The 17,518-nt window shown below is 44.2% G+C and overlaps 1 protein-coding gene across 1 annotated transcript in view; it reads right to left on the bottom strand.

Annotated features, from left to right (window-relative positions):
- pkn1a (protein kinase N1a) overlaps positions 1-17,518 on the bottom strand; it is a 158,076-nt gene that overhangs the window by 7,238 nt on the left and 133,320 nt on the right. Inside the window, exons 19-21 of the mRNA XM_063035930.1 lie at positions 15,313-15,455; positions 6,092-6,199; positions 5,373-5,453 (exon numbers count right to left, since the gene is read on the bottom strand). Of these exons, the coding sequence (XP_062892000.1) occupies positions 5,373-5,453; positions 6,092-6,199; positions 15,313-15,455 (332 nt within the window). The remainder of the gene's footprint in view (positions 1-5,372; positions 5,454-6,091; positions 6,200-15,312; positions 15,456-17,518) is intronic.

Here is a 17,518-nt window from a genome sequence, read left to right as displayed (position 1 = left end):
CACCTAGAAGATGCTGCAAAGATAGGAAAGAAGGTCTTGTGGTTGGATGTGACTAAAGTGGAATGTTTCGACCTCAACACTAAGTGGTACATGTGGCATAAATCTCATACTGCACTTCAGTCAGGTAACACCACCCTTCCTAAGTATGGTGGAGGCAGCATCATACTATGGGGATGCTTTTCAGCAGCAGGGACTGGAAATCTGGTCAGGACTGATGGGAAAATAATGAAAATTGCTAAATACAGTGAGATCCTAGATAAAAATCTGTTAGTCTCTGCCAGAAAGCTTAAACTGCAGAGGAGGTTCGTCTTTCAGCAGGTCAGCAACCCAAAGCACACTGTCAAAGCAATCATGGAGTGGCTTCAAATGAAGAAAATTTATGTCCTTGAGTGACCCAGTCAGATTCATGGCCTTAATCCAATCAAACATCTCTGGCAAGATTTCAAGACTGCTGCCCACTGCCGCTCCCCAACTAACTTGGCACAGCTTGAACAATTTTGCAAGGAATGGGCGAATCTTGCTCCATCATATTTTAGACAAGTCTCTATCAGCTTTGCACAAAGACTCCAGGTTGTCATAGCTGTGAGTGAAGGGGGATGAATACTTTTGAACTGCTGACATTTCAGTTATGAATTTTTAAGTTTTTCATGCTTTACAATTTTCCTTGTGTCCTTTTGTTGGCTCTACTGTGAAAAAACGAACATGTGAGGTTCAGAAATAAAAACTCTCAGTTAAATTAATCAAAATCCTTAGTTGTTATACTCATTATGTGAACAAAAGGTTGGGGGCTTAATACTTTTACAAGGCACTGTATATGGTTCGGCTCAACATTTGGGCTGAATGGTCTGTAGTGTGTGAATATAGTCTACATTTTAGATTCAGGAAGGAGCAGTGGTAAGACAGCAGTTACAACTGAGGTGACAGCAGGCATATACAAATTATAATCAGAGGATCATATACAGGTAAATATACAAAGTATTTATAACAAAACAACGGTCTTTCAACTTTACATACGTCTCTCATAAGGCCAACATTAAACATTGAAAGTGAGCCATACCACAGGCAAGCTGGGATATAAATTGATTTAAGATCTGCACAGAGTTTTAAAATGTTACAAACAGTTCTGAACAGCGCATTGCAGGAAACCCCTGGAACTCCCCTCCTTAAAAAGTTGTTACAGAACTTTCTAAATTCAGAGATACGACTTCAAATCCCACCACAGCACCCCTGAATTTAAATTCAATTAAAATGACCAAATAATTTAGTTTAAAAATAAAGGAGCTAGCTTCAGTTGTGGTGACCTCAAAGCTAGTGAACGTTCGTAGAAGGCAGCCTGCTTTACACCTGTGGTTCAGAGTCAAGCACCTGCCACAAATACCTGGTTTGACCTACGTGACCTCTGACCAAAGACAGTACCAATGGAAACCTGTGCAGTGTGTCAGCCTGAGACACTGGTTAACCACCTTACAGACTCACCCTGGAGATCCTACAATGTTTACATGTCCGTGAATGAGATACAGCCTGACACGTAGTGAGTCATGGCCAGGTTGGTAGGGGTAGCTGTGACAGTGACGGGATCACATCTCCAGCAGACATGCCACCTTCCGTACCAAAGGAGAATGGTTTCTCAGGGAAAGGAAGCAGCAATGTGCGATAGATATTAACAACTTTGATGTGAATGTATGAGGGCTGATTACCAAGTCTGTGGACAACACAAAAGTTGGTGCCATTGCGGATAGTGGAATGATATCCACGGCCAGAGCAGGATACGGATCAGGTGGGAAGCTGGGCACAGTGTGAGGAGATGGGATTTAATCCCAATGTGCAAGCTGATGCATTGTGGGAAGTCAGACAGGGTAGGATGTATACAAAGTGTCAGAGGAACACAGCAGGTCAGACAGCATCAATGGAAAGGAATAAGGTCGACATTTTGAATTGAGAGCCTTCATCAGGACTGGAAAGGTGAAGAAGCCAAAATAAGCTGAGGACAGTTAAGGGGGATGGTAGGTGGGTGGAAAGGAGAAATACAGTGAGAAGCTGGGAGATGTTAGGTGGAAAAGGTAGAGGGCTGAAGAAGAAATATGATAGGACCATTGGAAAAGGGAAAGATGGAGGGGCACCAGAGGGAGGTGATAGGCAGATGAGAAGAGAAGCAGTGAGAGGAGAGCCAGAAAGGGAAATGGAAAGAAAGGGGAGGGGGGAGGGGGGAGGGGTAAGAAAGTATCATAATTTAGAGAATTCTATGTTCACGCCAACAGGTTGGAGGCTACTCAGAGGGAATATGAAGTGTTGCTTCTTCAACCCGAGAGTGACCTCATCACAGCAGTAGAGGAGACCGTGGAATGACAAGTCAGAATGGGAATGGGAAGTCAAATTAAAATGGGTGGCTACTGAGAAACCCCGTTTTCTGTGGCAGACAGAGTGAAGATGATCGATGGAAGTGGTCCGTCAATCTGGGTCGGGTTTCAACAACGTAGAGGAAGCCACACTGGTAGCACCGGATACGGTAGATGACCCTGACAGAATCGCACGTAGTGCCACCTCACCTGGAAGGACTGTTTGGAGCCCTGAAAGGTGGTGAAGGAAGACGTGTACAAGCAGGTGTAGCACTTGTCCCACTGGCAGTGATAAATGGCAAGGAGGAGATCAGTGGGGAGGGCCAGCTGGACGAGGGAGTGGCGTAGAGAGTGATCCCTATGGAAAGTGGGGAGTGAAGGCGGGAGGGATAAGGGCAGATGTGTGGGAAATGGAGATGTGGATGAGGGCAGTACTGACAGTGGTGGAAGGGAAACACTCTTCTTTGAAAGAAGGATATCTCAGATGTTTCAGAATGAAGTATCTAATTCCCAGGAAGAATAAGTGAGAGAAAGGATGAGATTCCACTGGAGGTGATGCAGGAGAATGCCTGGACTGGAAATCTTTACTTATCAGAAGAGATTAGAAGACTGGGTTTGTTTTCCCAGCAGCAAAGGGAGACTCAGGGTTGATCTGATAGACGTCTATATGACTATGAGAGACACAGGTAAGGTAGAAAGTCATTTTCTCCCCAGTAGTAGGAATAACAGAAACAAGAGGGCACAGTTTCAAGGTGAGAGGAAGTAGTTCTAAAGGGGACCTGGGCTGCAAGCTTTCTTCTGAGACGGAGAGAGGGTAATAACCTGCTAGAGGAAGTGGTAAAATCTGAGGCATTTTGGCAGGCACTTAAATGGACTAAACTTATTCCAGGACCGGGAAGACACTGGGAGGGAGGCTCTTGCAGAGATGCTGGCATCATCTTTAGCCATAGATGAGGTACCCAAAGTGGGAAGCTAGAGGATTGGGAAGCTTTTAAAAACTTGCAGAGGAAACTAAGAAGGTCATTAGGAAGGAAAAGATGAATTATGAAAGGAAGCTGGCAACATGGAGGTTATGCATTTAAGAATTATTACAAGAACAAGCCAGGGAACTACAGTGTGGAAGACACTGGGAGGGGAGCCCTTGCAGAGATCTTTAGCCATAGATGAGGTACCCAAAGGCTGGAGGTTGTGCATTTAAGAATTATTACAAGAAAAAGCCAGGGAACTACAGTGTGGTGAGCCTAACATCACAACCATGGAGGGGATTTTGCAAGGAGGCAGAGGGTTGTTGTGGAGGACTGCTATTCCCTTTGGAGGTCTGTGACACTACAGGGATTGTTGCTGGGTCCACTCTCATCACTTGTATTAACAATCTGAATGACTATATTGTCGGCATGATCTGTAAATTTACAAGTAAGTGGCAGTTCTGTGGGTGAAAACACCTTGTTAATGAGAGAGGTCAGAGGAGAACGGGCAGATTGGATCAAGCTGACAGAAGGGTGACAAATAAATCCTCCTGACAAGGTGTTCCGTCGGACCCCGTGAGAGGCTAAGATATTTAAAACATCCTTAGCCATGGGTTAGGTGCCGGAGGATTGGAGGGTAGTTAATGTTGTTCTGTTGTCTAAGAATAAGCCAGGAAATTATTGGCTATTGAGCTTGACATCTGTAGTGGGAAAGATACAGGAAGGTATTCTAAGGAACCGGGTACCCTTGCTGATTTGACTTAACGCAATCTGTATGTTTCGATATACATGTGAAAAATAAGCCTCATCTTTTTATCTTTAGAAGACAGACCAATGGCACAATGGGAAGAACCACTGACACACAGTTCCAGGAACCCAAGTTCAACCCTGACTTCCAGTGCTGTCTGTGTGGAGTTTGCATGTTCTGTCTGTGAGCATGTGGGTCTTCCCAGTGCTCCACTCTGCATTGGCGATAGTAGGTTAATTCCCCCAATGTGCAGGTGAGTGTTAGAATCTGGGGAGACCTGATAATAATAAGGGGAATAAAATTTATGGGGTTTGGAATTGGACTATGGGCTGAAATGCCTCTTCGTGGCAAAATGTAGAAATTATCTTCCCAGTTTCTTGAGTGGAAAACCCTGGTATAAGCTTATTGAGAATTACTCGAAGAGCACCACAGGATAGTCCTTGGCTCCGTGCCCTAAACACCAGTTTGGTTCCTTAAGGTTGTCATAGCCGGGGGTTGGGGGTGGTAGTGGGGACAAGCTCTCGCTACCTTACCAATGCACTCAATGGCCTGCGCCTCAAATAGCCTCTGACAACCTAGTCCAGCTCCTGGACTTCACACGTGGCTTAGCTATTATGCCCAGCTGAACCGTTTCTACTGACAGGAGAAGGGGAAAAGGCAGGTTACTGGCACCTTATAGCCTTTCGCTCATCAGCTGTGGTTAGCAGCTCAACTAGGCAAAAGGAAAACTCTGATCTCAATCTTCCGCTCGCTTGTGGCTACACTCACTCACGGGGAAGGCTTTGGGAGTAAACCCCGAGGAAATATCCAGAGCAGACATCCTGCACTGAGTTGAACGCTGTCTGGCAACTCCTGTGCCAGGTGCCAAGCTATATCAGTCTCTGCGTGGAGAGGGGGAGCCTGCTGCATGGTAACAGCTTGCTCTCCATATCGTACTGTCCTGGCTCGCACATCACATAGACAGCTGGGACAAAATATCCACGGTCGAACCCAACCAATGGAGGGCCTCAGCCAACCTGCAGGAGGTTGACAAGCTCAGGGACAGATAAAATGACAAAGCATCATGAATCAAACTCTCAACCTCACCTCTCCCCTGGTTTCATCACATGAAATCAAGATACTGATGAAGATCTCGGGCCAAGACATCGACTATTGATCAACTTCCATCGATGATGACTGACCTGCGGAGTTCCTCCAGCATTTTCTATGTGTTACTCTTTCAAAGGTGTGACTTAGGCTTGTTTGAAGATTACAATCGATACAGATATACAGCAACACAGCAAGCGACAGTTGTGAGACAAAGCTTGTTAGCTCTCTACTCACTCTGAAGAATGGCTGTTTCTTCACTTCCTCTGCGTCTCGCTCACTGGATCCTAGCCGCCGCTCTGGATTCCTCCGTAATAGCTGGGCACGAACACAACCTTTGTCATTACTCAGACATTCACTACAGGCTGTGTAAGTTAATACAAATCCACATACTCCATGGTTAAACCTCTTCATTCTTACTCGGTTTTGTACGCCGATGCTTTCAAATGCTAAACATCGAGGACAGCAAGTCATGAAGAGGTTGTAGAGAGGATACAAAGATAAGTGGAGAGCAGACATGGGTTCAAACGAGCGAGGCTCAAGAGGATTCAAACAAGCAGGCTGAAAATCCATCAAATATGAGTGGGCTTAAATGCGTTAAAAATTAATGGGCTAAAGTGAGCTGGAAAAGATTGAAAGAGAACCTGAGGGACAAGCTTTGTGCGTAGAGGGTGATGGGTTTGTGGAACAAGCTGCCGGGGAAGTGGCAGAGGTGCGTACAATTATAACATACAAAATAAAAACATTTGGACAAGTATATAAATGGGAATAGGATTAACTTAGATATGTATCTCGGTGATGACTTGGGTCAAAAAGTCTGCTTCTGTGATGCATAACTGTGAATCTATGAATCTCCACCTTTATAAGCAAGGTTAACAACTACTTTTCCCTCACTGAACTGGCTCAGGTGCTAAAGTTAAAAATTCAAAGAACGATGAAACAAATTGGTCACATACCCTTCTCATTATCGCAATGGCTTCTGAAGACAGGAATCGTGGATATCGAACCTCATCATTGACAATGCTGTCAAAAACTTCCTCTTCATCATCTCCAGGGAACGGTGACTACAAAACAGAGCCAAACACAGTACTTTGAACCATAACACTATTAAAGGAATTCATAATTACTGAGTTATAGAGTCACAGAGCAAGGAAACAGGCCCTTGGACACACCAGCTGGTCACTGGATGCCTAACCACTTCCATTCCCGTTTCCTGAATACGACCTTATTCTCCAATGTTCAAGCTGGCCAGCCTCTCTCTAAAGCTTGCGGTCTCTAGTCCTAGCAAGATCCTCGTAAATCTTTTCTGCGATCTTTGCAGTTTAAGCACATCTTTACTAAAACAGGGTGATCAAAACTGAACACAGTGCTCCAAGACTGGCCTCACCAATGACGTACAACTGCAGCAAAATGTCCCAACTCCAATATTCAATGCCTACCTGGGAACTGGAGTTCCCATAGTCATAGTCATACTTTATTGATCCTGTGGGAAATTGGTTTTCGTTACAGTTGCTCCATAAATAATAAATAGTAATAAAACCATGTCCTTCCGCAGTCCTTCATATATGTTTTCTAAACTTGATTTATAACTTTCTAACTCATATATTCTTTGTCCTGTCAGATGAAGCTAACTGTTCCGTATGCACACCTGTGCTGTCACATTCAGGGATCTTTAGACACGTACACTGAGGTCCACCTGTTCCTCAGTCCTTCCCAATACCGTTTCAGTCCTCTCCCAAAATACATCAGGGCACATGCCAGGGTTAAACTCAATCTAACACCGCTTCATCCTGCCTACTGTATCCTGTATCATCCCGTGGTCTCTGACTACACTCCCCACTTTTAATAGCACTAAAATTTTTTGTGCGATCTGCAGAGTTACTGGTTACACCTACTCCATCGTTAACGTTAGGACCCCAGCAATGTTCCCTGTGGTACCAGGAAAACAACCCACCATCACCTTGCCTTCCATTAAAAACACACATTTTTGGTCAAATTGCAAACTTGCATCCCATCCAGTATTAGATATTTCAGCCCCGGGAGAAAGATACCTGCTGTCTACCCTTTTATACCCCTCAGTCTTAAAAAATTTTCCAGCACATTTCCCCTGAGCCTATGCCACTCCAGAGAAAGGCACCCAAATTTGTCCAATGTCTGCTTATAGCACATGCCGTCTAATCCAGGCAGTATCCTGGACTCTCCCTAAGCCTTGATACTAGTCTCAATGCCCCGTCTTGTCCTTGCTGTCCTTCTTAAATAAAGTTACCACATTTGCAATGCTTTACCATCTGACACTTAAACTGTGCTCTATAACCATTTAAACATCTCCACCAGAGCCCCATGCCTGCCCTTTAGCAGCCTTGGATACTTCATCTCATCTAGCCTCATCCATTTAGCCACCTTTACAGCTACGAGCTCACCTATATACAATCTCTGATCATGTGACCTACTTCCGCCATCTCCACTGGGATCCCACAGTCAATCACATCTTTCCCTCCCCACTTTCCACAGGGATCACCACCTATGCAACTCCCTTGTCCACTCATCTCTCCCTATCGATCTCCCTCCCGGTACTTATTCTTGCAAGCCAAACAGGTGCCACACCTGCCCCTACACCTCCTCCCTCACTACCATTCAGGGTCCCAAACTGTTCTTCCAGGTGAGGCGACACTTCACCTGCAAGTCTGTTGGAGGTCATCCACTGTATTCGGTGCTCCCAGTGTGGCCTCCTGTACATTAGTGAGACCCGACGTAGATTGGGAGACCGCTTTGTCGAGCACCATCTCTCCATCTGACACAAAAAACGAGATCGCCCGGTGGCCACCCATTTCAATTCTACTACCTATTCATATTCTGACATGACAGTCCCTGACCTCCTCTACTGCCTCGATGAAGCCACACTCAGGTTGGAGGAGCAACACCTTATATTCCATCTGTGTAGCCTCCAACCTGATGGCATGAACATAGAGTTCTTGAGCTTCTAGTAATTGCAACTCCCTCCTCTCCTTCACCATTCCCTATTCTTATTTCCCTCTCTCAGCTCATCTCCTTACCTGGCCATCACCTCCCTATGGTGCTCCCTTTCTTCCATGGTCTGTCTTCTCCAGTCAGATTTCCCCTTCTCCAGCCCTTTGTCTCTTTCACTTATCAATTTCCCACCCATCCCCTGCCACCTTGTACTTCTTCCTCCACTCCCCCCACCTTCAGCCCTGATGAAAAGTCTCAGCCCAAAACGTCGACTGTTTACTCTCTTCCATTGATGCTGCCTGGCCTGCTGAGTTCCTCCAGCATATTGATAGAAACCGTCCCGTTCTACATTAGCTGGTAATTCTGTTAGCCACAATTTTGATATCAGTGCGAAGCTTGAGTAGGTCAAAGGTGAGAAAGGTCAGGGTGGAAATGGAACAGAGAGTTAAAGTAACAGAAAGCTGAAAGGTCAATGTCACACATGAGTATTCAATTGAGCTTTCTGCAAAGCAGTCAGCCAACCTATTTTGTGGTTTCTCCACTGGAGAGAGATCACATTATGATCATCAAGTGCAAAGCATTAAATTGGCAGAAAGGGAAACATACAACTGCTTCAGTTGGAAGGTGGTCCTTTAGTCCCAGGACAGTGGGAGGGGAAGTTGATGCAAGAAAGAGGTGGCTTTGAAGGTTGTGGAGAAATTGGAAATGATCTTCCAGGAATCAATAGACTCTGGCATAGTTCCAGAGGACTGGAAGGTCGCAAATGTAGTTCCGCTGTTTAAGAAAGGGGAGAGACAGCAAAAAGAAAATTACAGAGCTATTAGTCTGACATCGGTAGTTGGAAAGTTATTGGAGTCGATCCTCAAGGACGAGGTTATGAAATACCTCAAGATGCATGACAAGATAGGCCCAAGGTAGCATGGTTTCATGAAGGGAAGATCCTGCCTCACCAACCTATTGGAATTTTTTTGAGGTAATCTCAAATAAGCTTGACAAGGGAGAGGCTGTGGATGTTGCGTATTTGGATTTTCAAAAGGCCTTCGATAAGGCGCCACATAAGAGGCTGCTTAATAAGATGAGAGCCCATGGAATTACAGGAAAGATATTGGAATGGGTGGAGCATTGGCTGATAGGCAGAAAGTAAAGGGTGGGAATAAAGGGATCCTATTCTGATTGGTTGCCGGTTACTAGAGGTGTTCCGCAGGGGTCGGTGTTGGGGCAGCTTCTTTTTACAATGTACATCGATGACTTAGATTATGGATTAAATGGTTTTGTGGCTAAGTTTGTGGATGACACCAAGATAGGTGGAGGAGCAGGAAGTGTTGAAGAAATGGAAAGGTTGCAGAGAGACTTGATCAGTTTAGGAGAGTGGGCAAAGAAATGGCAGATGAGATACAATGTTGAGAAATGTACAGTTGTACATTTTGGAAGAAGAAATAATCAGGTAGGTTATTATTTAGATGGGGAGAAAATTCAAAAATCAGAAGTGCAAAGGGACTTGGGGGTCCTCGTGCAGGATATCCTAAAGGTTAACCACCAGGTTGGATCGGCAGTAAGAAAAGCGAAAGCTATGTTGGCATTCATTTCAAGAGGAATAGTGTATGAGAGTAAGAAGGTGTTGATGAGGCTCTATGGGGCACTGGTGAGACCTCATTTGGAATACTGTATGCAGTTTTGGGCCAGACCTTAGAAGGGATGTTGGAGAGAGTTCAGAGAAGATTTACGGTGAAAATACAGACAGGGTGGAGGAGAACACTGGGGAGGAGAGCAGGATTAGAATCAAAAATGTGATGTGAAGTCTGCAGTCTTTGATGCTTGGGAAAGGGATGCCTATGAGTGGTACAAGGGCACAGGTGGTCAAACAATTGTCTTATTGTACCAGAGGCCCAGGCTCAATCTTGCTTTCAGGTGCTGTCTGTGTGGTGTTTGCAGGTTTTTCCCCTGTGACTTGGTGGGTTTCTCCAGAGGCTCAGGCTTCCTCCCACCTCCCAAGGAACTGCAGCTTGGGAGAAGGAATGGCCACTGTGTGGGTGAGAGGTGGAATCTGGCGGAAGGTGGTGGGAAGAATATGAGATTAGTTAGACTAAGTGTGGATGGGTGGTCTCCGTGACACTATGAACAATCTTCTGTTGAAGCAACAATGTTCAACAGATGAAGTGGGCACACTTCTGAGATGGAGTAGTCAAACGGTCAAGAGAGATCACTTTCTCAATCCCACTGCTAGCACCATCTCTGGTGGTACTTTCTTATTACCAGTTTCTACTTCCATGCCCATGAAACTTATGAAGAATTACTTACTGCTTCTCACCCTAACACATTAGCTAACCTGGCGAATATTTCCAGTATTTCCAGGATCTAAAAAGCGTGGATTGGGACAGGTTGTTCTGGATCTAAAAAGCGTGGATTGGGACAGGTTGTTCTCTGGCAAAGATGTGATTGGTAGGTGGGAAGCCTTCAAAGGGGAAATTTTGAGACTGCAGAGTTTGTATGTTCCTGTCAGGATTAAAGGCAAATTGAATAGGAATAAGGAACCTTGGTTCTCAAGGGATATTGCAACTCTGATAAAGAAGAAGAGGGAGTTGTATGAAATGTATAGGAAACAGGGGGTAAATCAGGTGCTTGAGGAGTATAAGAAGTGCAAGAAAATACTTAAGAAAGAAATCAGGAGGGCTAAAAGAAGACATGAGGTTGCCTTGGCAGTCAAAGTGAAGGAGAATCCAAAGAGCTTTTACAAGTATATTAAGAGCAAAAGGATTGTAAGGGATAAAATTGGTCCTCTTGAAGATCAGAGTGGTCGGCTTTGTGCAGAATCAAAGGAAATGGGGGAGATCTTAAATAGGTTTTTTGCATCTGTATTTACTAAGGAAGCTGGCATGAAATCTATGGAATTGAGGGAATCAAGTAGTGAGACCATGGAAACTGTACAGATTGAAAAGGAGGAGGTGCTTGCTGTCTTGAGGAAAATTAAAGTGGATAAATCCCCGGGACCTGACAGGGTGTTCCCTCGGACCTTGAAGGAGACTAGTGTTGAAATTGCAGGGGCCCTGGCAGAAATATTTAAAATGTCGCTGTCTACAGGTGAGGTGCCGGAGGATTGGACAGTGGCTCATGTTGTTCCGTTGTTTAAAAAAGGGTCGAAAAGTAATCCGGGAAATTATAGGCCAGTGAGTTTAACGTCAGTAGTACGTAAATTATTGGAGGGAGTACTAAGAGACAGAATCTACTAGCATTTGGATAGACAGGGGCTTATTAGGGAGAGTCAACATGGCTTTGTGCGTGGTAGGTCATGTTTGACCAATCTGTTGGGAGTTTTTCGAGGAGGTTACCAGGAAAGTGGATGAAGGGAAGGCAGTGGATATTGTCTACATGGACTTCAGTAAGGCCTTTGACAAGGTCCCGCATGGGATTTTAGTTAGGAAAATTCAGTCGCTAGGTATACATGGAGGGGTGGTAAATTGGATTAGACAATGGCTCGATGGAAGAAGCCAGAGAGTGATGGTAGAGAATTGCTTCTCTGCGTGGAGGCCTGTGACTAGTGGTGTGCCACAGGGATCAGTGCTGGGTCCATTGTTATTTGTCATCTATATCAATGATCTGGATGATAATGTGGTAAATTGGATCAGCAAGTTTGCTGATGATACAAAGATTAGAGGTGTAGTAGACAGTGAGGAAGGTTTTCAGAGCCTGCAGAGGGACTTGGACCAGCTGGAAAAATGGGCTGAAAAATGGCAGATGGAGTTTAATACTGACAAGTGTGAGGTATTGCACGTTGGAAGGACAAACCAACATAGAACATACAGGGTTAATGGTAAGGCACTGAGGAGTGCAGAGGAACAGAGGGATCTGGGAATACAGATACAAAATTCCCTAAAAGTGTTTTCACGGGTAGATAGGGTCGTAAAGAGAGCTTTTGGTACATTGGCCTTTATTAATCGAAGTATTGAGTATAAGAGCTGGAATGTTATGATGAGGTTGTATAAGGCATTGGTGAGGCCGAATCTGGAGTATTGTGTTCAGTTTTGGTTACCAAATTACAGGACGGATATAAATAAGGTTGAAAGAGTGCAGAGAAGGTTTACAAGGATGTTGCCGGGACTTGAGAAACTCAGTTACAGAGAAAGGTTGAATAGGTTAGGACTTTATTCCCTGGAGCGTAGAAGAATGAGGGGAGATTTGATAGAGGTATATAAAATTATGATGGGTATAGATAGAGTGAATGCAAGCAGGTTTTTTCCACTGAGGCAAGGGGAGAAAAAAACCAGAGGACATGGGTTAAGGGTGAGGGGGGAAAAGTTTAAAGGGAACATTAGGGGGGGCTTCTTCACACAGAGAGTGGTGGGAGTATGGAATGAGCTGCCAGACGAGGTGGTAAATGCAGGTTCTTTTTTAACATTTAAGAATAAATTGGACAGATACATGGATGGGAGGTGTATGGAGGGATATGGTCCGTGTGCAGGTCAGTGGGACTAGGCAGAAAATGGTTCGGCACAGCCAAGAAGGGCCAAAGGGCCTGTTTCTGTGCTGTAGTTTCTATGGTTTCTATGGTTTTTATTTTCAGCTTTTACAGGGATAAACATTGATTTAGCAAAGTCCAGTTGACAATAAGTTTTTCTGAACAATGGGTGGCATTCAGTGAGGTGAATGCTCGGGACAATAGGATAACTGTTACAATAAAAAGAGGGAATCTTCTAATTGCAAAGCCTCCAGATACAGGTTAAAGTGAAACAGGAAATCTGACAGATACCAACCCCAAGCAAGGTCAGATGATGCAAGAGTGAAATCAAGCAAGTGGAAAAGCAAAAAGGACGTTTGTGGTGGTGGGCGGGGGGGGGGGGGGAGGAAAGAAATTGGTAGATAAAATCAAGAAAACTTCACAATTGTCCATATGTATATATCGGCATCCGTTAGTCTCATGAGATCAAGGTTTCCAGGGAGCAGGCCTGGGCAAGGTTGTATGGAAGACCAGCGGTTGCCCATGCTGCAAGTCTCCCCTCTCCACACCACCGACGTTGTCCAAGGGAAGGGCACTAGGGCCGGGACAGCTTGGCACCAGTGTCGTCACAGAGCAATGTGTGGTTAAGTGTCTTGCTCAAGGACACAACACGCTACCTCAGCCAAGGTTTGAACTAGCGACCTTCAGATCACTAGACGAACGCCTTAACCACTTGGCCACGCGCCAACACATATATAAGGGAGAGAGGTTTGAAAATTGCATCTGTCATCCTCAAAGTGGAGCGGCGCAGGAATAGCTGTCTCACAGCTCCATGAAGCAAGATGCACTTGAACATTACAAATTCTTTCTGTGACTATACAAGATACCTAGCTACTCTGGCATCCTCCATTGTTGCTCCATCTTGAAGAAGGATGGCAAAGACAAGCCGGGGAACCACAGACCAGACATCAGTCATGGGGCAGTTACTACAGGGAACTCTGAAAGACAGGATCTAAAAGCATTTTGATAGACAGGGTCTGATTTGGAGGAGTCAGAATGGCTTTATGTGGGGACATTCATGCTTGACAAACCTTTAAGTGTTTGTTGAAGAGGTAACCAAAAAGGTAAATGAGGTCAGGGCAGCAGATGCAACAATTTTGACTTCTACAAGGCCTTTGACAAGCTTCCGCACGAGATGCTGGTCAAAGGTGGATCAGTGGAAGAATCAGAGGGTGGTGGCTGAAGGTTGCAACTCAGAATGTAAACCAGCGAGTCATGCTGTGTCACAGGGATCAGTGTTGGGGCTCTCATTTATATCAATGGTTTGAATGTGAATGCACCAGGCTTGATCACTAAGTTTGTGGTTGACACAATATTAGGAGGTATTGTTAATTGAAGATCATCACAGATTACAACGGGATCTTGATCAGTTAGGAAAGTAGGCAGAGGACTGTGTGGATAGAGTGAGGTGATGCATTTTGTAAAGTCAAACCAGTGTAGGACTTATACTATGAATAGTAGGGTACCAGAGAGTGTAAGGGAACAGAGGAACCCAGGAGTACAAGTGCACAGTTCATTGAAATCAGCATCACAGGTAGACAGGCTGATGAAAAAGGCATTTAACAAGCTGGCCTTCATTAGTCAAGGCACTGAGTACAGCAGTTGGGACGAATATGCTGCAAGTCATTGGTGAGACTGCACTTGCAAGCACTGTGTTCAGTTTTGATCACCCTATTATAGTAAAGACATGGTTAAACTGCAAAGAGTACAGAAATGATTTGCCAGGACTACAGCGCCTAATTTATGGCCGGGCTAGGTCTTTATTTCTTTGAACCTAGGAAAAAAAGGGACCACCTTATCAAACTGTTTAAAATAGATAAAGTGGATGATAATGGTCTTTTCCCCAAGGCAGGGGAGTCCAAAACTATGGGGCACAGTTTTAGGGTGAGATGGGAAGGATTTAAAAAGGGCCTAAAGGGCAACTTTTCCCAAGGAGAGGGAGGTGAGTATATAGAATGGGGTCCCAACGAAGTGTTTGAGGTAGGTGAGAGTAAACACTTAAATAGATATATGGAGGGAAGGGAGCTCAAGGGATATGGGCCAAACACTGGAAAGTGGGACAAGCTGAGTGGGCAACACTGTCAGCATGTAGTTGTTCGGTCAAAGGGCCTATATCTGTATCTGTGCTTGTTGCTGCCCAGTGACTACATTTTAACATCGTTACAGATGTCAATGGTATGTAATCATATAATGTTGCAAAATAATTGAGTTAGAGAATTATTGTTCAATAATTTGTTGATATTTAGAAGTGTCAGTTAATCCAAACCATGGCTAACTTGGTGATATGTTACCGGGCACTTTCACCTTTATTTAAGGAGATTGCTGAAGGAAATGAAGGTGGTTAAGCTAAGGGGGCTCTATTAGTGAATTCAAGCAACTACATCCTGAACTACATCTTTGACCTATTTCTGGCTCCAGCCGCCAGACCACAATTCACTAGGCTTCCTGCCCCAGAAGATGGTGTGCCAAGGTTATGGAGGGTTGAGGTCCACGGTTCCATATCACTTTCGATCTATCCTTGCCTCAACCCACTCAGCATCGGGATGGTGGAACACCTGTGATTATGTGCAGTTGACATCTTTGCTCATGGTATAATGAACAAGTATTTGGAATAGACTCTTGGTGAGGAAGAAGCTCCGTAATAATTTCCCTGTTCCCCTCATAAATGTAAACGTTTTAAAATTTATTCCACGTAATAATAATCTTTGAACCTCTCACCTCTCCTACCAACATCTCATAGATAAGAACGCCAAGTCCCCACCAATCCACGGCCCGTGTGTAGGATGTGTCTGTCAGAACCTCAGGAGCAAGGAACTCAGGAGTACCACAGAAAGTGCTTGTCCGTTCTCCATAGCCCATACCTATAGTGATAAAAAAAAATAGGTGCCATGAGCCTATGCTGTTGCACAGTTTAAGATGAACTTAATGAAGAATTCACAATAAGCAACAGAAATATACAAAATATCATTAGCCGGTTATGGGAGCAAGATTTGTCAATAAAAAGCTGGAGAAAGGAGATGCCTCACTGGTCTTGACAGTGGATAAATCTGAAAGGCTGCTCTGGGAAGGCAGAGGAGAAGATTGCTGAAACTCAAGAGGGAAGACAGCCACAATAAAGAGGTGGGGGCAGATGGTAGGACATCTAAGACACTTTACATACTCTCCGGTTTTAACAACTTCCAACTCCTGCAACCACCATCACATCTTTACCATGGATATCTGGCCCCTGTGCACTTCTAGACCCCATCAGGAAGGCCTTGGATCTTTCCGTTTCTTTCTGCAACACAGATCCAACCAGTTCCCCTCTAGAAACACCCCCCTTCACCCAGCAGAACTTTTTCTTACCCTGAACAACTTCTACTTTGAATCCTCCTGCTTCTTACAAGTCAAAGATGGAGTCATGGACATTTGCATTGGGTCTCAGTTATGCCCGTCTTTCTAAAGAGAGGTACAACATGAATACAGCATTTTTGTTGGCTACATAGAGTTCTTTGAATCAAATCTACCCTGGCACTGCTCCCCATCTCGCTCTACAACACCGCTTTCTGCACCCGTGTGGAGCTCGTCAATCTGTCCTGGGACCAGCACGCAAGTGTCATTATGAAGAAAACACAGCTGCACCTCTGCTTTTTTAGAAGATTGCAAAGATTCAGTATGTCATGAAAAACATTGAGTTTGTTGTCTTTTGCACATTGGTTATTTGTCTGTCCTGTTGGGTGTGGTCTTTCATTGATTCTATTGCATTTCTTGCATTTACTGTGAATGCCCGCAAGAAAATGAATCTCAGGGTAGTATATGGTGACAGATACGTACTTTGATAATAACTTTACTTTGAACTTTGCTGTACACCTTCTTTACCACCTTATCTGCTTGTGTTACCACTATTCCCTCCCTCCTCCCTTTCCCTTCCCCCAGCCAGGATATGACTCCAGACATACAAACATTCCCTCTGTCTCTCTTCCCTTTCCTTTCCCCCAGCCAGGATATGACTCCAGACACACAGAAAAGCTGATAACCTTTGACTGGCCCCTGAAAGCACTGGCAAGCCATTCAGTAGGACCAATAATTCAGCCTGATAGACCTATCACGTCATACTAAAAACTGGATCCTAATGCTACAAAAGCTCACATAACCAAATAAGCCTGGATAATGTCTCCTTAAAGATATGTAAGAATCAGTCTCTTAGTTGAGAGAGAGTTAAAAGTAAGATACAAGCTGAAATAGGTAAAGAACAATGTAGTTTTGTGAAAGACAAAGGTACAAGAAACGTAATATTGTTACTAAGGATACTATCAGAACCAGCTATTCAAGTGCAAAAAGATTTGTTTGTTTTATCGACTACACAAAAGCATTTGATAAAGTGAAGCACAATAAGTTATTTGAAATATTACAAAAAACTCTAGATCTAGATTTGAAAGACCTCCGCCTAATCAGAAATCTGTACTGGGAACAAACTGCTGCTGTAAGAATAGATGGAGAAGTGAGTCAGTTTACAAAAATCAAGAGAGGCATTAGTCAAGGGTGTGTTTTCTCCCCTGATTTGTTTAATGTGTACAGTGAAACAGTATTACAAGAAATAAGAGATCTTGGGAATCAAAGTTGGCAGTGAAAACATCAATAATTTCAGATATGTGGATGACACTGTTAGTTGCAAGTACGGAGGAAGAACTACAAAACTTAATTGATATAGTTGTTGAAGAAAGTGCAAAAATGGGTCTATCTATCAATTGCAAAAAGACAGAATATATAGTGATATCCAAAAAGGAGAATCCTATCTGCAGGCTAAGAATAAACGGGGAAGACATAAAACAAGTACAGAACTTTTGCTACTAAGGAAGATGGGTGCCATCAGATGGCAGGTGTGACTTGGACATCAAAAGAAGAATAGGGATGGCAAAAGAAACCTTTATGAGAATGAAGAATA

The sequence above is a fragment of the Mobula hypostoma genome, chromosome 29 (assembly GCF_963921235.1).
Source record: "Mobula hypostoma chromosome 29, sMobHyp1.1, whole genome shotgun sequence".
NCBI lineage: Eukaryota > Metazoa > Chordata > Chondrichthyes > Myliobatiformes > Myliobatidae > Mobula > Mobula hypostoma.
This window is presented reverse-complemented; position numbering and strand designations above follow the sequence as displayed.